The sequence below is a fragment of the Meles meles genome, chromosome 8 (assembly GCF_922984935.1).
Source record: "Meles meles chromosome 8, mMelMel3.1 paternal haplotype, whole genome shotgun sequence".
In the NCBI taxonomy this organism is placed as follows: Eukaryota; Metazoa; Chordata; class Mammalia; order Carnivora; family Mustelidae; genus Meles; species Meles meles.
This window is the reverse complement of record NC_060073.1, coordinates 49352515-49374377: the sequence shown is the minus strand read 5'-3', so window position 1 is coordinate 49374377 and position 21863 is coordinate 49352515. Positions and strand designations below refer to the sequence as shown.

The window sequence follows — 21863 nt, the reverse complement described above, 5'->3', positions numbered from 1 at the left end:
TCCTCTCTCTCTCTCTGCCTGCCCCTCTGCCTACTTGTGATCTCTGTCTGTCAAATAAATAAATAAAATCTTTAAAAAAAAAAAAAAAAAGCTCATAGATAAAGAGAACAGAGTGGTGGTTGCCAGAAGTAAAGTGTTGGGGGTGGACAGAGTAGGTAAAGGTGGTCAAAAGGTACCTAAAAAATGAATTATATCCATATATGTTGACCTAGATACTCATAATATATGTTTGAATGAATAAAAAGGTAGCAGAAGGGGCGCCTCTGGTGGCTCAGTGGGTTAAGCCTCTGCCTTCAGCTCAGGTCATGATCTCAGGGTCCTGGGATTAAGTCCCGCATCGGGCTCTCTGCTCAGCGGGGAGCCTGCTTCCTCCTCTCTCTCTCTCTGCCTGCCTCTCTGCCTACTTGTGATCTCTCTCTCTGTCAAATAAATAAATAAAATCTTTAAAAAAAAAGTAGCAGAAAAATATATACACTGTAATCTCACTTTCATTAAAAGAGAATGAGAGAGAGAACTCTGTGTGTGTGAACATGAAAATATACACCTAAAACTATTAATAAAGTTTACTTCAAGATATTCTATCTACTCAAATCCACATTATACCAAGATCAGTGCCTAAAATAAAATATCCCACAAAAATTAAAAGCAAAAAAACCCAAAGCATAACTAAAATAGAAAAAAAAGTAAAGCAGAATTACATTTTCTCCAAAATTAGTAATGCAAAAGAAATAAGCAAACCATAAAAAGTCTCTTTCTGAATAGTGCCAGATGTTAAAAATCGAACTTTTCTTAATTTTAAGAAGAAAGCATTATAATGTTACTATTGTGACAAAAATAACAGCAAAAACAGGAAAAAAAAGAGTATTCTAGTAGGTAATGTCTAAAATCCAATTTTTAAAAAATGAGAACAGAATGGACAACAGTGCAAAAAAAAGTTAGTGAGCTAGAAAACAGACTCAGAGACCTAAGAAGTCCAATGCCAGCAGAAGGTTATAAATATGAAAAATCACAGGCCATGATGTACCACAACATGGCCAGCTGGAGAGTGGTTCTGATGCTACCACTCCTACCCTCACCCCCCCTCCCCGCCAACCCAAGCGCTCTCTCAAGACACTCATCACTCTCCTAACCTGGTGATTTTTCTTCTTAGCCAAGAGAAGGTTTCAGAAGGTTCCTTAACCTAGCACTTTGGACAGCCTCTACCAAACTACCAAAACTGTGATTGCAACATAAGATACAAACAACTTGTCATTTCTTCAGTAGGAGAGGATCCAAGATAAGAATTCACAGCCTAAAAATAGAAAAGGCACACATGGTCTCTTTACATTTGAACAATTAAGAAGAAGACATTTAAATATAGGCTTATTACATCCCTGACATTTAGAAATAAAGAATGATGGCCCTAAGCAACTAAAGAGAAGAGGAGAACACTCAGGCCTCTGCAAATGAGAAGAGTTTGAGCCCATTCTATCCAGGTGCACAAAAGAATTCTTAAATCCACAAAAACTATGGAAATTCTCCAGTGGACAATCTTATCTTCAAAGAATTACCTGAGGGATATTTGATCTGGATAAACTACAACTACTGAAAAATAAAAGATATTATATAAGCAATGGGCAGAACCATTAGCATAAAGTTTAATTCTTTTATAGGGTAGTCCTTAAAAATGAAGGAAAAAGACATTTTAAACCTATTTCAGAGTGTCAGTTCTCTCAATCCTGAACGAGTTGTGGAGAGATTAGGTGAATCCAAAAGCAGTTAATACTTCCCGTTCGGAAATCCAAAATTTGTCTTAATGGATAAAAATTCAGACCAATGAAATGACTAGACTGTTTTGTCTGTAAGTATTAAGGGGTTATGCCATTGCATTCAAGAACAATTGATTTTAAAATATACCATTTTACAAGTACCACTCAAAAAAAGAAAAATCATTTAAATTGCTATTACCCAAAGCTTTCTTTTTCCTTAGAATTTTTATTTCCTACTTTGGAAAGTGTTCTTCTAGGCTGAGTGAGACAAAGAAGTGGCCACACTGTGAGGAGCTAGGTCCCAAGGCACCCACCTGAAGCTGTGAGAGCTCCTGTCTTCCACCTGGCAGACCACAACTGTAGAATGCCATCAATTTGAAGAGGCTCTGATTTCATAACAGAGCATGTTAAATTGTGGGGGGGAAAAAGTATGCTTTAGAATTCATGAAACAGGACACATCAAATAAGTTACATTCCAGGTGGGTTTATAAGGAAAAAGATGCTTAGAACAGATAAATGTGATTCAGCATGACACGTACATATACGCACAGGACAGAAGTGTGCAAAAGGCCCAGGGGAGGCACACAAGGCTTTCTAGTCGGGGCCCAGAGTATGCTTGGAGAAGGCAGCGTTGCAAAGAGGGAAGAATCCAGAATGGTGGAGAAGGGTTCAATTATGACAGGCTGGGTTACATGCCCAGCTTCTGTGCTCCCGGGAGCCTATCATGTGGGGATTTAGGAGAGTCACAAGCTCTCACCATGCTGGTGTCATCGGTGCCACCATCGGCTGAGGGGAGGGCAGTGTCCCTCACATAGCGGCCGTTCCATGTACACTGGTGGAGCGAGCACAGGTGTACATGGGAGGGGATGAATGAGCGAGCTAACGCGTGAGTTGGGGTTGTCTGTGGCTGGAGGTAACGGCTGCTCTCTCTCCCCCTTGTCACCCTAGAGAAGCTTGAGAGCGAGAAGCTGAACGTTGCCGAAGTCACCCAGTCCGAGATAGCTCAGAAGCAAAAGCTGCAGACTGTCCTGGAGAAGATCAACGAAACCCTGAAGCTTCCTCCCAGGAGCATCAAGTGGAACGTGGACTGTGAGTTTCACAAAGAAGGATGGGGCTGTGGTCCCCACCCCTCGGTTTCCCTGAGAAGCCATCTAGGGAGCTGGCAGGCCCGCGGTGGGGGGTGCAAACCCATTTAGCATTGAGCCAGACGTGCCCTTCCTCAGAGAACTTCTCCTCTGCACTGCCGGGAAAAGAACCAAGTCCGGTGTGCGCTTCTGTGAAAGGCTGTTTGTAGCAAGCTCATGGGAGACCAGGAGGAGGCGGTGACTCCTCCCGACTGAGCTCCTCCCGAGCCCCAGCACAACCTTTCAAGAAAGCTGTGTCTCCAACTCATAGAGGGGGGAGGAGGTGAGGATCCCTACTTCTTGGGGGGGATGGTGGCGGGGAGGACTTCTGTTCTTAAGCCCATGACCTTCCTCTCAGCCCTCTGTTTTCCAGAAGGATCAAGGATCTGGCTGAGATCGCAGGCCCTGGAACGGGATTTTCAAATTCAGGCTGCGCAGTCAGTGTAGCTCCAGGACCTGGGAAAATGTAAATGGTCCGTTCTTTTCTTAAGGGCCCGCCAATCTGCTGCGGACGCTATGAGTCCGTAACAGAGTCAGCGTTAACCTCAGCAAATCTGGTGAACCCAGTGGCAATAACAGCTTTCTCAGAGGGAGTCCAGAGTTGTTTTCTTCTTTGCAATAGATGCAAAGAAGAATTCAGATTAATAAAATCATCTAGATGGTGTTCTCTGCTGTTAAGTATCAAGGGGTTACGTACTAGACATTGTTGTATCCAGTTTATAAAAACTTACAATGGACACCTGCCCTCCCCACCAGGACCAGAAAACAAAGCATGCCTTTCCAACTTGGGAGAGAAAAGGAAATCTTTACCCCTCAACTTAGAGACCCAGTAGCTGCCAGGCACAACCTCTTCAGCGAGTTTCTAGCATCTGACACGAGGGGAGACGCCGCGTCCTCCTGCTGTGTAATTACATCTTGGCGCACACAGCACACGCTGCTTGGAGTGGGGCATCCGCTGCCTGACAAACACCCAGGAGCAGGAGGAGAGGCCAAGTGCTGGGCCCTGGTTGCTGCCCCAGGGTCTGCTAATAGTGTTGGGGGTGCGGGGGGAGAGGAAGAGGCCTTGATGACGTGTGTAGGAGCTGCAGCTACATTTTAGAGCTCCACAACAGTCACGAGCATTAAAAGTCTTCCAGTGAAGAGCCCTGTCCTTCCTTTCATCTCATCCTACTTCCTGCTCCCTGAATATGGACCATCTCCATGTACCCCTCTAAACACAACGAAACACCTCTTAACTTGCCAGGGAACCAGTTTGGGAAAGACAGATAGAAGAATGGGGTTTTTTGGTTTTGTTTTTAGAGATTTATCTGTGGGCGCCCGGGTGGCTCAGTCGGTTAAGCATCTGCCTTTGGGGGCACCTGGGTGGCTCAGTGGGTTAAAGCCTCTGCCTTTGGCTCAAGTCATGGTCTCAGCATCTTGGGATTGAGCCCCGCATAGGGCTCTCTGCTCAGCAGGGAGCCTGGTTCCTCCTCTCTCTCTGCCTGCCTCTCTGCCTACTTGTGATCTCTGTCTGTCAAATAAATAAATAAATTCTTAAAAAAAAAAAAAAAAAAGCATCTGCCTTTGGCTCAGGTCAGGATCCCAGGGTCCTGGGATTGAGCCCCACATTAGGCTCCTGGCTCAGTGGGGAGTCTGCTTCTCCCTCTGCCCTTCCCCCCCCACACACACACAAGTGTTCTTTCTCACTCTGCTCTCTCTCAAATAAATAAATCTTTATAATAAATTTTAAAATCTTCATAATAAATAAAGATTTATTTATTTGAGAGCACAAGCGAGCAAGCACACACATGAGTGAGGGGAGAGGCAGAGGGAGAAAATTTCCAGCAGACTCAGTGCTGAGCACGGAGCCTAACCGGGGGCTCAGTCTCACAGCCCTGAGATCAGGACCTCAGCTGAAACCAAGAATTGGACACTTAACCGACTGAGCCACCCAGGTGTCCCAGAAGACCATTGTCTTCAGTGGCTTTTAGTGATTGGTTTGGTTCACATTTACCTTCATTTCTTACAGGGAGATGTGTATGAGTACAATAGTTCCCTGTATTACTGCTCTCATCTAGCTATTTACATTTTTTTGCCCACTACTGTCCATATCCATGCCTATTTTTCCTTGATGAAGTCACATACAGTCTGGTACTTTGCTTTCTCTTAATATTAGATTGTATTTCCTATATTCCCATGGGGTCTCTGTACTTACTTTTGCTTCTATTTCATGGGGTAGATAATCCCATAGTAAATTTAAACCCTATGTTGACATTGATCCTATCAAGACATTTGCTGGCCTATGGCTCCTATCAGATAAGGCCAAGTCAAATGTCTTAAGTTGTGTCTCTTTTTGCTTCTCTCAAATTATTCCTGTCAGATAGATTTCCAAAAGGGAGCTGAATTACTAGGTCAGAGAGATAATTATCTCAGTGGCCAGCTCCCTGTGATGCCTGTTTACCAGCAGCACTGGCTTCTTCCATAAGGAATGTGCTGGGCCCCACTCCTAGAGGGAAGTTCCCTCCCTCCTGTTCTCCTCTCTGGCTGTTTGACATTGTATCGCCTTTCCCGTCAGGATAAAGGTGGCAGGGACAGCTGTGAGTTACCAAGGCATCTCATCTAGGGCTTTAGGAAAATCTTCCTTTTCTGTTTTCTTCACAATTTTTGTTATTAAAAATTTACAAAGATAAAAGACATTTAAATATGAACATCTAACATATTTATGGTGCTTTCTGTATGCTTTATACTATTCTAAGCAGTTTACATCTTTTGATCCTTGTAATCCTCACTCATCTCAGATAAGAATTCTATTACGCCCATTTTACAGATGGGAAAATAAAGTCGGAGAGAAGTTAAGAAACAATTTATGTAAGCTTTACAAGGTCAGGGATTTTTGTCTTTTCACTACTGAGTCCCCAAAATCTAAAAGAGTGACTGGTGATTACTAAGCACAGTAATATTTGCTAAAGGAGTATCATTGTCCAAGTTCACACGGGTGGTAAGTGGCGGAGCCGGGAATGAGAGCCAGAGAGTCTAGCACCTGCGCACTAAGCCTGCACATGCTGTTCCTCCAAGCCACCCACCCAGAGATAGGGACCGTCATTCTGGTGGTGTGCTCCATCTAGTCGTGCTCCATCAAGTCTTACACAGTGGCACAAGAAAGAGGAAAATAAATGTGTACATACTTCTGTAAATAGAGCTTATTTTTATAAAGATGAGCTCAGTCTATATATGTTTAGAAGATGTAGATCTTGACAAATCATTAAATATTCTGTCACTTTTAACGTTATGTAACAGGACATTGTGTGGGTATATCATAAGCAGTTTAATTAATGATGGATTTTGAGATTTTTTTTTTCACACCCTTGTAAACATAGCCTGATGAGTTCTTTCTGCTCATAGCCACAATTACTTCTTTAGGCTAAAAGCTAGGAATGGTATTTTAGGGCCAAAGTATATGTACATTTCGAAGGTCATAATACGTATTGTCAAATTGCCTCCTGAAAAATGGCACGGGTTTATATTTCCGCCACAGCTCCTATTTGAAGGACTGTTTCTAATGCGGCAGCTTCTTGGAAATTTTTCAGCTCTTGGTACAGTGGCTGAGTGCCCAGTTTATACAGCAGAGCCCTGGCCCTGCTCTAAATCTGTATATTGCCTTCCTGACTTGAGCGCCAGATCATGGTGGTTCTAGATTCTGTCTAGCGTCAGGGAGAGACCAGGAGACATGCTCAGAGGTGGCAATGAGGCGGGCACCCAAATATGCAAAGGTTGTTAGGATTTGTCTTAATGGAAAAAGATGATATATCTTTAGCCTAAAGAAAACTTTGAAATAGGAAACTACCATGTTTTCATTTTTGTAATATTCCTTTCTAAGTCTTGGCCACAAGCATGTGTGTGTATGTGTGTGCATATGTGTGTGTATATGTGTTTAAATCTGTATATCCATAAGTGTGTATATTTCCGTTGTTTCTTTTGTTCCTGTTTAACATTACATTATTAATATTTATAGTTACATTGTTTCAACAGTGATCTTCAGCGCATGGAAACTATTCCATTATGTGGATATACCATAATTTGTTAAAGCAGTGATTATTAAACCATGTTTGGCCCAACCTCAAGATCTGCCAGGAGGAACCGAGGCATCAGTGAGGAGAGAGGCAGCCGTGGGTGGGCTGCAGTTAGGACTTGGGGACGGGAGCATTTGTACTTTTTTTTTCTCATCTGTTTTGCCTAATGGCTTTTAAACAAAGGGTTTCTCTGCTTAATAAAAAAAAATTATTTTTTGAAAACCACTGGTCTAAACTATCCTCTGGTTATTATACATGGTGTTTTCCAGAATTCTTTAATGATGATATATTACATAAGAATTAACATATCTGCACATGTAGTGTGTGTGTAGGGGGTGGGGGGAGAAGGAGGCAGAGAGAAACTATAATTACTTCTTTTGAAAAAACTCCCCAGGGGACAGAACCCTCATCAGAAGAGTCTGACATCTGTATGGTGCTTATGAAACAGCTCTGTGTTGCTTAGTGAGATGGTCAAGATGAAGTACAGGTCACCCGTGTGTAAGAGCCAGGTTTCGACCACACCTCCTCTAGCAGAGTTAGCCAGTGTCCTTACAGCCCTCCGTGACGAGCCCGGGATGTGGCAGTTCCAATTAGACAGGTAAACCCAGTGATGCCTCACCCCGGCAGCAAGCCCTCCTTGGCAGTAGGTCACTCCCATGCCGGGAGCCTTTTTTGAGGCTCTCACTGTGGGTGAAATTGTGGTCGATACCCAAAAGCCCAGAACTGAAAAATGTCTTCTTGAGGGGTGAGTTAGGAGCAGATCGTCCGCTGTGTGTGGGTGTGGGGCTGCTGCTCTCGGTGGAGAACCTTCTTTGAAACAGCAGTGATAACAAGCAACACTAATGAGTGCCCAAGGAATGTCTGAGTCATTTCCTTTTCTTGGCGATTTCTTAAGACTTCTGCTGAAGCAGGTTCCTCAGTCCCCGGGACAGAGAGAATGACACCCTGATAATGGACCCAGTGTGGGCTAAGTACACAAAATGAGCATGTTTGGTTCTTCCCTTTAGTGCCCCCCCTATAAAGAGAAACCCACAAGGCTGGTAGGACTGTGAAGGCATCTGGTGAATCCTTTTAGGCGAAAGAACGAGGAGATCTTTGACATGACTTAATTGCCTAGGTGCCAGGTATTTTGTCCTGAGTTATAATAAAAAAAAAAAAAATACATCAACCCTTCCAACCATTCCATAGCACAACCTGCTATGTGCTGAAAGCTTTGCCTACGGTATCTCTGGAAATTCTTACAACTTGAATTTCTGCGGAGATACTGCTATCCCCGTTTGCGAAGATGAGCGGATTGAGGCTCCAGAGGCCTTGAACGGCCTACCCAAGGTCATGTAGGCAGAAAACCAATACAGAGCTTGTCGAGCAAGAGCTGAAGCTCCAGAGAACTGACCCCGTGTGTACCCATTACGTCACAGCATTGTCGTTTTCATAGCATTTTCTCCTCTCGGCTGCTGCAAAAACTACAGCTCAGTGGTGGTCTACCCTTCCCTAGTACGAGTGGTTTCACATCCAGCACGTTGCTCTGTAGCTACAGAAACTATTTGGGTCATAAACATCATCTCCCAGCCCTTCCCTAAGGGGCCCTGCCTACACAGACCATGCACAGTGCTCAGAAGACCAACAAAGCCCTTTAGATGTGTCCTGCCTTCCTCAAGGGACTCTAAGCCCTGAACAAAGGAAAGGATCCGCAGTGTTCCTGACTCAGTGCTCAATTTATTGAGGATGTGCTTGGGGTAGAGCCCTGGGACGTGGGGAGTGGTGATAACCCAAAGAGTTCACAGTCAAGGGGGAAGGGAAAGAGCAGGCAGAGCGACACGCTCGTGGTTATTAGAACAGAATGAACAAAAACGGGGATGGCAGAGGGCTGATCTGAGCTCAAAATTCAGCAGTTGTCAGGGTCCCTACTGGAAACTTGGATTAGAGTGGAGAGGCACTGTATGGGAAATCCAAAAATAACATGATCCAAGCAGCAGCTCCATGGGACTTGGACAAGACTGAGGGGCCTACAAGGGGAGGCCCATGAAATCCTTTGGCGGGGGGGGGGAATGGGAGGATAGAAGGTGCATTGGGTGTGGTACTGCTATGTTTTGAATATCTGCTTACATTTGCCTAGGATCTGGAAGAAGGTTCTCTAATTTTAAAATCCTCTTTTATTTCAGCTGTTCATGCCAAGAGCCTGGTAGCCATCTTGCATCTGCTGGTTGCTCTGTCCCAGTATTTCCGGGCACCAATCCGACTCCCAGATCATGTCTCCATCCAAGTGGTCGTGGTCCAGGTAAGACCACAACAAACATCTGCGCCCTTAAAGGGGGATGGAGGCTGACTTCGTATGGGAGCTAAGGCAGCCTGGGGAGCTTATTACAAGGACAGTGGAATGAATGCTGAGTGTCCTTGATGTGCTATCTGCGGGAAGGGATGTGAGCACAGTGTCCAATGTGTGTGGCAGTGATCAGTTATTGTGTAATGACTGATGGGCTTGAGTATGGGCTAGCCTTGTGTGGGGCACGTGCCTGGGGTTTACCTGTTGTTGTCAGGAGGGTGTCTGTGTCCTGTGTATTGGAGGGGGCGAGGTGTGTGCAGTAGGGTCAGGAGAAAAGATGTATGCCTTGTGTTTAGACCCTACAAGCCATAGAGAATCATTTTTTGGTTAAACAGACAAGGCACGGGTATTAGGAAGAGACAGACACCTATGTGTGTGAAGGGGTGTGTGTGTGTGTATGTGTGTGTTTGAGAGAGAGCCCCTGACTGGCCTTGCCTGTATTCAGGGCGCTACTGCTTTTCACCTGCCCACAGAAGCACGGCTGGGATCGCAGGTCATCTTCCCCAGATTGTTGGATGGAATTTCCATTCACATATGGCTGTCTAATTTCCACAATGAGGGTGTGCTCTTTCCCTGTAACTCTCTCACTCTGCTCCTAACCCCATTACATACCCAAATTCAATTTCATTTTCCAACTTTATGGCCATTTAGGAAAGGTCAACATGCTGTTTGCTTGTTTCTGTTCTTTTCAAGTAAACATGCTGCGAGGGAGAACGCCCCTAATAAGCAGCTCTCTGGTTAGCCAGGGTTCTGGAGAAGAGAACAATATGGCGGCTCTGCTGTCTCTTGGTGAGGAAGAGCCCTGAGGGCTGGTAGGCTTGGCCTGACCGTGCCAGGCCAAGTCTCCGGGAAAAAGGCTGAGCTTTTTCAGGGATCAGAAGTTAGCGGAAGGAAGGAGGTTGTGAGGACTCTCCTCGGTCAGCTGTTGGGCCATACCCTGGTGATAAAGGATTTCTTCTACACCATCTGAGGACCTAACTTGCTAAACATCAGGGGGTTATAATAGGAACAGTCATCTTTGGCCCTGTCTGCCAGGAGACAAGATTACACCTAAGGAGCAGAGAGAGGGTGACCAGAGGGTCAGAACAGATGAGAATGTGTGGTTCCAAGGCTAAGTGCAGTTAAAAGGACCAAACTGGTCTCATGAGAGGACAAGGTAGCACAGAATGGTACCTATGCATGCCAGCTTGTATGGGGTGTCGTGCTTTGTCGACTTAAATAGGCACAAAAGCAGGAATCAGAATTAACCAGAAGACACTGACTGAGCACCAGAGAGAGTTCTCGAGACACAAATAATAGGTTAAGGTGAATCCAGGAGCTGCGTTAGGGGTTATTCCTTTCCATTCTGTACAAAAGCAGTGAATTCTGCATGAAGTTGAAGATGACTTTTTATGTCTGTGAAGAATCTCACGAGACAAGGACACAAATACCATTAGCCCCGCGTAAAAATCATACACACATTGAAGCCAAATTGGGAAAAAGTCTTGATTTATCCTTACTGGATCCCTTTTAAATGATACCCTTATTTTTCTTGTTTACTTTCTTTTTTACTTTGATAATCTGTTCTTCCTAACCTAGTGCAGATATGCTCTTGGCCTTTATCCAGCTCTACCTTTCCTTCCATAAGAGCATTTTGCAAGGACACTCGTTTCTGGCTAGTGGGAATAGAAGAGAAGGTTCTAGAAGTTTGGGTAAGAGGGCAAGAAGGCAGGTTTCAGCTGACATGCTAACACTTGGAGGCTCCTTCTGGACACTGTTCTCTGCCTTTGTAGATGAACTTGCCCTAACAACCGCTTGCCATCCCCAAACTGCTGTCATCTACATGTCTGGGAACAACTTTAGAGACCTGATGAAATGGATCTCCCTCCCCACCCCTATCAGAGGGTCTTCCTGAGCCCCAACACTCCTTTCACTAGCTCCCATCCCCACACAATGAGGTTTAAACTCCAAACCAGCTCACAGTTGACTCTCCACTGAGTAATGGCAGCCGCCAGCCCTCCAGACGGCCTCCCGAACCCATTTGTGCTCTCCTGACCTGCCTTTTCACTCAGGCCATCCCTTCTGTTGGAATGCTCTCTCCCCTGTGTTCGGCCAAATCCTCTGTGTCCTGTTAAGTTCCAGCTCAAGGATGCCCTCCCCTTGCAAAGGGTCCCTGACCGTCCCCACTGAAAGTGCCTGTTCCTGTCCCACATTCAGCCCTTCCTGTCTGCCTGGGACTACTGTGTAATTGACTCACGACGCTTTTGGGAGTGAAGGGGGATCCTGCTAGAATAATGGAGCTGCGCCATCAGGCATAAACCCAGACTGTTTCTTGGAAATCTTTCTCACATACCTGTTTCATCTACCCTGTTTTACTCTGAATTCCTCAAGGTCAGAAGTTAGGTCAGACATTCCATAGTATTTGCTCTCAGTCCCAACATAGATTCTTGTACAGGAAAGACACTGACTCATGAAAGAAAGAAAGAGAGAGAGAGAGAGGAAGGAAGGAAAGAAAAGAAAAGGAAAGGAAAGGAAAGGAAAGGAAGGAAGAAAAGAAAAGATAAATTGCTGGGAGGAGGTGGACAGATGACAGATGGACAGACAGACGGATGAGCGGATGAGTGGGTGGGTGGGCGTTGAGGGCCTCCAGAGTGCTTATTACCCTTTTCGCAGAGAAAATGCCAGTTACCTGAGGCTGTACAGCTCACAGAAAAGCTCCCCTATTTATCCATTAAAAACAAAAGAAAAACCGAAAAACTCTCCCTCTGTTTAAATTCTCCCAGTTGGCCTCCGTCCTCTCCCCCCAGCCCCTCCGCTGAATGTGTTTCTTCGCTTCCCTCTGTGGCCCCAGCTGGAGGGCAGACACACCCTGGCCTTCATTTCCATTCGGTTTACTGCGGATTACTCCAGGAGGCAAACAGTTTGCTTCCAGCAAAATGTCTTCCAATAAAGAAAGAAAAAGATTCACCGTCCAAGAAACAGCCAACTTGTTTGGAATAAACACTAATTGCGCCTAAGCATGAATGGTATGGTCCAGTCCCAGGAAATCAGGGGCCTCGTTTTGCTTCTGGCACTATCTCCTCTCTGGGTTTCATTTCTTAAACACCAGTGACTTTCTCAGTATCAGGAATGCTAATCAGGTTTTTTGTATTTTTCTAAAGCATATTTTTCTCTCCTCCTCCCCCCACCCCCCATTTCAGAAACGAGAAGGAATCCTCCAGTCTCGGCAAATCCAAGAGGAAATAACTGGTAACACAGAGTATGTCAACACCATTGTTGCCAGCGATCCTCTAATGGAACACAGATGTTTCTCCGAAATTCATCCATTTGCTGATATTTAGTTTTCATTTATTGGGATCGCAGGAGGGATTAGACTTCAGCCAATGATTATAGTTTAGCCTTTTCCGTGCATTCAAAACATGACTCTCAATGCTTAAGATACAAACTTGGGTGGGGATGCGGGGAGAGGGAATTAGCTGCGATTGAAAAATTCTAATTTTGTGGCACTCCAGGAAAAAAGTGTGCCCCCGAAAAAGCCAACTGGCATGAAATTGTCATGCCATAAATGTGGGGTCGAATTTAAAGTGTGAACCTTCAAAGGGACGTTTTTCCTTCCTTTTCTGCCTCTGATGTATTTGGTCACGTGCCATGACCCAGAAAGGCCTTTTCTACCTCAGAGTGGTAGCTTGGTGTTTTGTGTTTTTTCATTTCCGTTAAGCAGTTGGAATCTCAGAATATGGAAGAGGTTGGCCGGGGGGAAGCGAAGTTTGTTCTGAGGTAGAAAAAGCAGGACGCGGCGGGCAGGGGTTCTCAAGATCACCGGGCAGGCCTGAGCCACAGGCAAAGGACATTTTCACCACTCCCTGCTGCCCCAGATTCCTCTATGTTCCCTTGAACAAGAGCGAAATGGAAAGAGCAGGGACCTCTAAGCCAGCCTGACTTGAGTTCAAATCCCGACTCTGCCACTTGCTTGGACCTTGGTTTCTGTATCTCTGAAGTGGGGAGCGTTTGCCTAACCAGAGAGGTGGTGAGGACTCGCTGTGGTAAGAGCGGGGCTGTTCCGCCACAGCTGACCCCTGCCTTCCAAGCCTGGCCCAGTCTCTAGGCAGCTTGCTTCCCCAGTGGTGGCTGAGGGAGAGCCCTGGTGCTGCCTGTCTGAACCACACTGTGCTTGTGGCTTCAATAGGACCAGGGGAAGGCAGAGATGGGCAGTGGCCCTTCCCAAGGTGCCCAGTTCATGGCCCACGGAGAGCCTGTTGGGCAGCTTCCATGTCACTCTGGAGGCTCTTCTTGGAAGTCAAGAGGGCAGCTGATCCACAAGGCACAACTGCTCCACTGGCCTGGGTTCTGTAACATTGTCCTTCATGTCCTCTGGCTCAGACCTGCCCCCCCCCACCCCTTGCCCTTTGCTGGGCTTGTCTACACCTCCTGTTTCATACTCTGGACAAGCTCCTGAACCAGGGGACATGAGGTTTGGGTTTGCAGAGTAATCCGTCAGCTGCCTGCCATGCTTCCTGTGGTCTCCCTCTGCCATCTTGCCACACGGACATGATGGAAGTCATCTCTTAACAAGGGCAGCACACAACAGTATATGAAACTCTTTTATATCTATTGATATTCATAATAAATACACAAAGCAATGCCTATACCTCCTAAGAGCCCACATCCCAAAGGTGGAGAAGCAGTTGTCCTTGGTCTATCCAACAGTGAACTCCAAGTTTGTTATTCTTTCCAGTACACTACCCCTACGTCATCATTTAGTGGGGGACAGATGCACAGTTGGAATAAACCAATACGATAAGAACCAAAAACATACAGAGAAAAAGATGTATTGAACACTTACTATATACTGAGAATTACAATAGAGTCTTTCTACGGATTAGCTCCTGTAATGCTCACAACATCCTGCTGAGGTGTTTCTCATTATCATCCTTGTTTTAGAGCTAAGAGACCTGGCACCCAGAGGGGTTCTGTAGCTTGCCCGAGGTCCCACAGCAAGCAAGTGGCTCTGTGGGATTTAAACCCAAATAGTCTGTTCTAATGCTTGTGCTGTTAGCACTTTGCCACTTCGCCGGGATGAGTATGGTTCCAATCCCTGCCCTCTTCGAGAGACCAATTTGGAGTGAATGGCAGGTGCAGTTTTGGCGGGAATCACAGAATGACCAGGAGAAAGACAAAGGCGATGTCCCCGGGCAGATGCCCACAGCAGCCCGGGCAGTGCAGGTGTTGGGAATGTTGCAAGCCCGGATCCGATATTCCTTCTCAACTGTTTAGCAACAGTGGGATTTTAGGGGGGAAGAAATAGTTGTGCAAGTGTCATTTACACCAGGCTTTGTGCGGGCACCAGCGTATCTGTGGAACAGAGGGAAAAGACAGGTGGACATGAGATAAAGGCGACTGAGAATTGGAGACTTAGTGCAGAATAAAATGCCAAGGAAGGCAGCTTTGTGGGCTCTACGGTGAAGGGCAGAGACAGAAGACTCATCCTGTTTTCTTTCTCCTTGTCCTGCAGGGCGCTCTCCGGAAGGCATGGTGAGTTGCATAGGATTACCCTCTGGTGCTGGTGTCTGCCACGGGGGTCTCGGTAATTCTGGAGCAGCTGGGAAGAACAGGCACTTGGCCTGCTTCCTGCATGTGTGTCTGCATCAGCCTGGTGACAGGGTGGCTTAGTAGGGAGGGTCGGCTCACTGGTGGGAAGAGGAAACCTGGCCACAGCGGCATAGTCCTCTCAGTAACCAGACCACTGGCGTTGCTGGGCTCGGGATGGGTCCTGGCATCGGCAGGGCAGTTGTGCTCCAAGTGTGTTGTGGAAGTAAAGAGGCAGACGTACACACTCGGGACAGTCCACTTTCCCCCTCAGTCCGGGCCTTCTAGGAGCCGTCTTGTCCCTCTTTCCTCATCACACATCATACTTCTCCTGATTCCCAGAACTCCGCGTTTGTTTATATAGTCTGTGAATGTCCGAGGCCTCAATCACTCCTCTGGCCATCCCAGATTTACTCATCAGTGCAAGAGCAGGAAAAGGCAGGCCCCAGGACTCTGAAGCTTCCCAGCCCCAGGTCCCTCCTGGACATTCTTCTCATTCCCTGCCTCCAGTCCTATCCACTGTTTCCATTCTGCATTCTGAGAGCCTGAGGGCTACAGCAAAGAGAGGAGGGGGCAGGGGGCATGGCTTTACTGCTTTCGACAATCCCACATTTACGGTGGGTACTGTTTGAAATATGCTAATAAACTCAGATCAGCTGACACTTCCAAGTTTCCAGAACACATGCACACACGTTCTTGTCTTTCATCCTCATCACACTCCTGGGGGAGGTTTTGTTTTCAGATGCCATTTTACAGATGAAGAAACTGAGGCACAAGGTCTGAAATGACCGACTCCCTCGAGAGCGGGAGCGCACCTTCGATCCCGGGCCCCCCAGGCTCCCGTGCCCACCATCTGTGCACTCCACCACGAGGCTTGCCGTGGCCATCCTGGTTTTGGAAATTAGGGGGTGAGGTGGTTCGATGTTTGGAGAACATTCTGCCTCCAAAAAGCTTCAGAAATTCTTTAGGCCTGTGACTGAATCATGATGTAATGGATATAAAAAGTGAAGAGACATGACCAGTCACAATTCAAATGGCCTGACAGAACCCCCCAACCCCAGCCCAAGAGAGGGTTGATGTAGAAAGTGGACACAGAAAAAGTCCCTAAGCTATGAATCAAGCCAGCATGTCTGCCCCCAGCCCAGCTTCCAGAGTTCCGGCACCGGGTCCCGCACTGAAAAATGCCTGCCTGTCGCTGACCGACAGCCATCTTGGCTGGGCTTCCCCACCAGGAGGCAGGTCTTTGCTCCACTCTACCTTTTACTGTTTTTCCAGAACGTGACGCCTTTGACACCTTGTTTGACCATGCACCAGACAAACTCAACGTAGTGAAAAAGGTGAGCAGGAGGTGCCTGGGAGGGAGGGAGGGGAGCGCGCTGCAGCCAAACGTTAGAGCCTACGCCTGTAGCTTGCCGGCTGCCCGACCCTGGTTTCCTTGCCAGCTCTCTGCACACTCCAGGCTTCCCCACCCCGAGTGAGTGAGTACGCTTTACGTCTCGTTCCCGCTGGATACCTTATCCACTCCCTTCACCCCTCAGGACAGTGTCTCCTGGGGTTGTGAGATGACGAGCACCCTGCCTTCTCATCCACACTGAACTCAGCCAACCAGGCCTCTTCCCTCAGACCTCCGTACCCGCCCAGGGCACAGGCACTTGCCACCAGGAAGGTCTGGAAGGAGGGACCCAGTGAGGTGGTTTCTTCTCTGGCTCCCCTCCCCGGCCTGGGCTAGGACTGCACCTGTCATTCTGCCCTTGGGATTTTCTGCCCCTTTCACAGCCCTGAAACTGGCTGTTTGACTCACATAGGGCATGGGACCACAAACACTGGGAGCCGTCCTTTCCTGTGAACTTGAGGTGCTTAGCAGGAGAGCCTCATAGGCTGCTCATTCTCACCCAGCGCAGCAGCGATCCCTGGCTGGCACCCTCAGCTGGGTCTTTGTCCTGTGTGATCACACTGGTCCTTGTCCTGATGGTAGAATCGCAGAGGTGGCCTCCAGGGTCTGACCCTGGCAGGTGTCTCCATCTTCATTACCGGCGTGTGCTTCTCTTTTAGACACTCATCACTTTTGTGAACAAGCACCTGAATAAACTGAACCTGGAGGTCACAGAACTGGAAACCCAGGTGGGTGACAGCCCTGAGTGTGGCCGCTGTTCCGAGTGCCCCACCCCCGCACAGCCAGGGGGGATGGCTTTCCATTCTGATCCTGAAGCCTTCCCCTGAGGGAGGGGCATCCTGTTCCGCTCAGAGGGGTGAACTGCATGGAATGCTGGGTTTTTTTCTAATTTTTCTTTTGAAACGTTGCAAGGATATTCTCATGAATATCCATATACTCTTCACCTGCGTACACCAGTTGTCCTCATCTGGCCACATTCGGGGTTTAGTTCTCTGCCTCTACCCCTAAATACTTCAGCAGACGTCTCTAAGAACAAGTATCCTCTTAAATAATCACATTGCAATTATCCGATTCAAGCAACTGTAACGTCAAGATGTTAAACTATTTACGTAGAACCATGTGAAGTTGCGGGTATTTGACTGCTTTTGACAATATCGTCAGAGTCAAAGAAGCACAGGTGTCTTGATATTCTCAGGCTGCTTTCAATGGCCATCTCTTTCATCTCTTTTTAATATAGAACAAATCCTCACTTTTGGGGTTTTTTGTTTTGTTTTGTTTTTTTGGTGTGACATGGACATTTTTGAAGAGCGCAGGCCATTAGATCCATACATAGACCATCTCTCAATTTTTTTCCCCTCATTATTAGACTCAGGCTATGCATTTTCAGTAACGGTTCCAACCCCGGTAACACTGTGCTTTTTTGAGGCACTATGTCCCTTAGACCCGTTACTGATGACAGTAACTTTAGTCACTTGGTTAGTCTCTACCAGATTTCTCCACTGTAAAGCTTCCCCTGCCCTTATAATGAATCATTATCAGGAGATACTCTAAGATTGTGTAATGCGCCGTGTATCCCAGCCCCCTTTCATCTACGATGAACTTCTTAAGTATGGTTTTCCTCTGAGGACGTGGGCACCTCCTGTTCTGTTGAAGGCAATTCCCAGGTCTGTCACTGAGCTCTCTCTGGCTATATGGTGTCTGTATTCAATAAAGTGAGCTTTGTCTACTCTTTTGGGAGACAGGGAACCAGGGAAAAGTGATGCTCCCTTGAGAGGGTAGCATGAGTTCTGGAATTCCTACTTTGGTTTTCATGGGTAAGGAGTATTAGGAAAGGGAGCCTCTACCAGACATGCTTGGGGTCTGTCTGCAGGTTCAACCACCAAGTCATCAGAACCAGCAGTCAGGGATGGGAATGGTCTCAGTCAGTGGCACTCAGAGTTCTGAGTGGCCCTGACCCTAACCCAGGGTCCTGCCCAGAGTAGACAGATTGGATTCTTTTCTTTTCAGTCCATTCCAGCCACCTCCAAAAAGAGGCCCAGTTAACTTGTTTCGGGGGAGGGCCCTGATTCTGACACAGATGCTGGGGTCTGCTCTTCCACTGTCTGCCCTGGAATGGCCTGGAATGAGTCATGTTTGGGCCCTCCCCATTGGAACTGAAGACCAGCTGGATGGATGCAGGGAGGAAGCTGCTCCCAGGTCAAGTTCAAAGCCAGGCAATACGCCCATCATGAAGGCTGAGTCACAGACCCACCACCAGATCACCCAGCAAAGTTCAGATAGAGGGTCCAGCCCACGTTCCAGGCAATTCTGTCTAGTTTTAAGTTCCTTGAGATGATTCCAAGAACTCTGACTTCCTAAGAACTCTTTACCAACTGGGATTGATGCTCACAAAGGTTCGGGGGGCCCACCTCCTTTAAAAGAGTCTCAATTTCAAGGATGCATCTGACCTCTAGATCTTTGTTCAGGCCATCCCCCACCTGCGGCAATACCTACTCATCCCAGATGTCCCCCATCATCCAGGCCCCCACTGCCTCCACAAAGCCCACCCCAATTGCCCCACGCACATTCTCCTTGCCGCCCTGTCAGCAGAAGACCTGTACCTCCCACTTAGCCCAGGAGTCTTCTGTCCCTCAGACCCGGTTCCCAACTGCCCTTGATGGAAGGGACCAGGCCCTCAGCCTCTCGCTGTGGCCCTCAGCACACAATCGTGCCTTGCCAACAAGAGCCAGGGAGTTGATCCTGATCGCTTTGCTGTCTTCCCAGAGAGTAATAGCAATAGTTGAGATTTAGGAAGTGTCGGGTACATGCCAAACAGTGTTCTCACACTCTACAAATATTCATTGGTTTATCCTCCCGATAATCCTACAGAGTAAGTACTATCCTGTCATCGTCCTGACTTCACAGATGAGAAACATGAGGCACAGAGAAGTTACATGACTTTCTCAAGTCACACAGCTAGTAAGTAGGACAGCCGGAGGCCTGGCTCCAGAGCCCACGTTTGCAACAGCTACACCCTGCTGCCTCTCGAACAGTAATCAAGAACGAGGCAAGACAGGAGAATGTTCAGGCCTCTAGGACACTAGGCATCTTTCCCTACTGACAAAGAGAAGTCACCCTGCCATGGCCCTTGGACCCCCTTTCCTGCCTCCCTCTGCCCCCCGCCCCAACTTCTGCAGCTACTCCTGCTCATCCCTCAGCTCTCCATTCAGGCACAGCCACCTCCAGAAGCCTTCCTTGTCATCTTCAGTGGGGGGTGAAGGACCTCTGTCACTGTCACACAGGCCAGCGTGCTTCCCTCCATCACAGCAGCTGCTGCCTTTCCTCCCCATCGTCTCCCCACTCGACTGGAGCTCCTCAAGGACAGGGGCCACACCTGACCTCTCTCTGTAGTGCCCGTACCAGATCAGGGCCGGGTGCATGGTCAGTGCTCGATACATGCTGGGTCGCTGAAACCAGGACTGGGGGCTGTGGCTCCGGTGTGGGACCAGCCAGACGTGGGGCGGGCCTGCTGCAAAGCAAACCACGCAGGCCACCACCCCTCACCCCTGGCCAGCAGCCTGCCTGGGGACGTAGCCTTCGGGGCACTGACATGGCAACTAGGCAGCCCCCAGGATAGGGCTTGCCGGGGGGCTCTAGGGCTCAGTGCCTTCACCTGGCCTTCTCCCTGCAGTTTGCAGATGGGGTGTACCTGGTGCTGCTCATGGGGCTCCTGGAGGGCTACTTTGTGCCCCTGCACAGCTTCTTCCTGACCCCGGACAGCTTTGAGCAGAAGGTAAGGGGAGGGGACATTACGGGAGGCCCCCAGCTCACCCACCCTGCACCCCTGCTGGGGCCATGTGGGGGAAAAGGCTGCGGCTTCCCATCTGCCCAGAGTCTTCGGCAGTGGGATGTGGGGCCCATTCTGATGAACAGCTGAGCTGGGAAGGAGCTTTGTGTTCCTGAGCATCGTGAACAGCTCTCCCTTCCCTTTGCGGTCTGGCCCTGGCCCCCTAGCCGTATGCCCCTGCCAAGTGCACAGCCCAGCCTCATCTCCCCACAGACAGAACAGGAATGGTGGCCGTAAGGCTGGCCAGACCTGAGGCTCACGGTCAGCCTGGTTCTGATGCCCCCACGGGCTGCCCTGCCTGCCCGCTAGACAGAGGACACTTGGTCCGAAGCAGAAACCACTCTCTGCCTCTTGAACATGTCTTGCCATCTCATCCTTTCACATCCATATCCCTAAGTTCAAAGTCCTGGCCACTGGCGCAGGAACACACTAGGACAGGAAGGAGAGCTTGAACTTGTCCAGGAACGTTTCCCCAGCAGTCAGCTGGGACCGGCCAGCCTGCACTCTGCACAGCCTGCCCATCTTGGTAGCTTCGTTTCTCCTTCACATTAGGGCCCCATTTCTACCTGGCCTCTGCCTTCTGGCTATACTTCCGGCTCCTTTGCTTCCCAGGGTCAGGAGCCCGGAGCCCCCAACAGTCCAGGAATCCGGGCACAATGACACAGACACCGCATTTCTCCTTCCAGGTCTTGAACGTCTCCTTTGCCTTTGAGCTCATGCAAGACGGAGGGTTGGAAAAGCCAAAGCCACGGCCAGAAGGTACTTAGCTCTTCCCTGGGTTGGTGACAGGACTGAGAGACCTGTCCCTGCACATGAGTGTTCAGGGCACTGGACAAGCCTCATATTTGACATCAGGGAAACGGGTTCTTCTCTGAAGTCTTCTTTGCCATGTGTCGGGGGAGGTTGGGCAGGGCATAGCCGCTCAGTCCTAGAGATCTTTTGTGAACCGCAAATGAAGATCCCATGCATGGGACTGCAAAGGAAGGCCTGAGCAGAGGGGCCACCAGAACTGCCCTGTGGCCAGTTTCCAGGTTCTTCTGTTCCCGGACAGGGTGCTGACCTGTCACACAGCTATATCCCCGCCGGGCAGGGGCAGATACCGGAGTCCTCCGCTCGCAGCAGAACTGCCTCCCCTGTTCTTGACTCACTCCAACTCCGCCCAGAGAGGAGGCCTGATTTGCTGGGTTCGGATTGCAAATCTAAGACAGAATAAAAATAGAGAAGGAGCAGACTGCTCGAGCAGCCCTCCCGGGCTCACACTTGGAGCTGCGTGCATTTGTGCATAGGGAGGCTCGCCTCTCCTGGGAGTCTTCTTGGTACGGATGATTATTGACTTACTGACTGAAATATTCCATTTTATCAGTGCTGATGAGTCAACACTGTGTTGCAGATAGTTTTCTGTTTTCCCTCCATGGCTCCTTTTGCTTGCACTTTCCTAGCTGTTTAAAGGAAAGTGGACAAGTAGGGATGGGGCGCGTTCCCTCCCCATTGCCACACTGAATCCTCCTCCCACGCCTCCACATCAAGGGAGGCAGGCGCTGTCTAGGGGCGCACCGCCCCATCGACCGGTGCTATGCCCCATCGACGATGCTATGCCCAGAGCGGTGGGCTGTTCCTGACCTCAAGGCACTTGCCGCCCTCAGGGGAGGGAAAAGCTGTAACCACAACAGAATGACAGCGGTGACAACTGCTGTTGAAAGAGGTACCACTGAGAGAGCGAGAGAATGGAGGAGGGGACTTCACTTCAGGCTGGGCAGAGGACGGTTTGATGGAGACGGTGGCAGAGGGATAAACCGGGAAGATCAGACAGGGCTTTTGTATTTGGAGAACAGGAG

General features: G+C 48.4%; 1 protein-coding gene across 1 annotated transcript in view; it reads left to right on the top strand.

Annotated features, from left to right (window-relative positions):
* PARVA (parvin alpha) overlaps window positions 1-21863 on the top strand; it is a 171388-nt gene that overhangs the window by 140245 nt on the left and 9280 nt on the right. The window contains exons 5-12 of the mRNA XM_046014533.1: window positions 2697-2837; window positions 9084-9199; window positions 12424-12482; window positions 14736-14755; window positions 16085-16146; window positions 16862-16930; window positions 19873-19974; window positions 20715-20787. Of these exons, the coding sequence (XP_045870489.1) occupies window positions 2697-2837; window positions 9084-9199; window positions 12424-12482; window positions 14736-14755; window positions 16085-16146; window positions 16862-16930; window positions 19873-19974; window positions 20715-20787 (642 nt within the window). The remainder of the gene's footprint in view (window positions 1-2696; window positions 2838-9083; window positions 9200-12423; window positions 12483-14735; window positions 14756-16084; window positions 16147-16861; window positions 16931-19872; window positions 19975-20714; window positions 20788-21863) is intronic.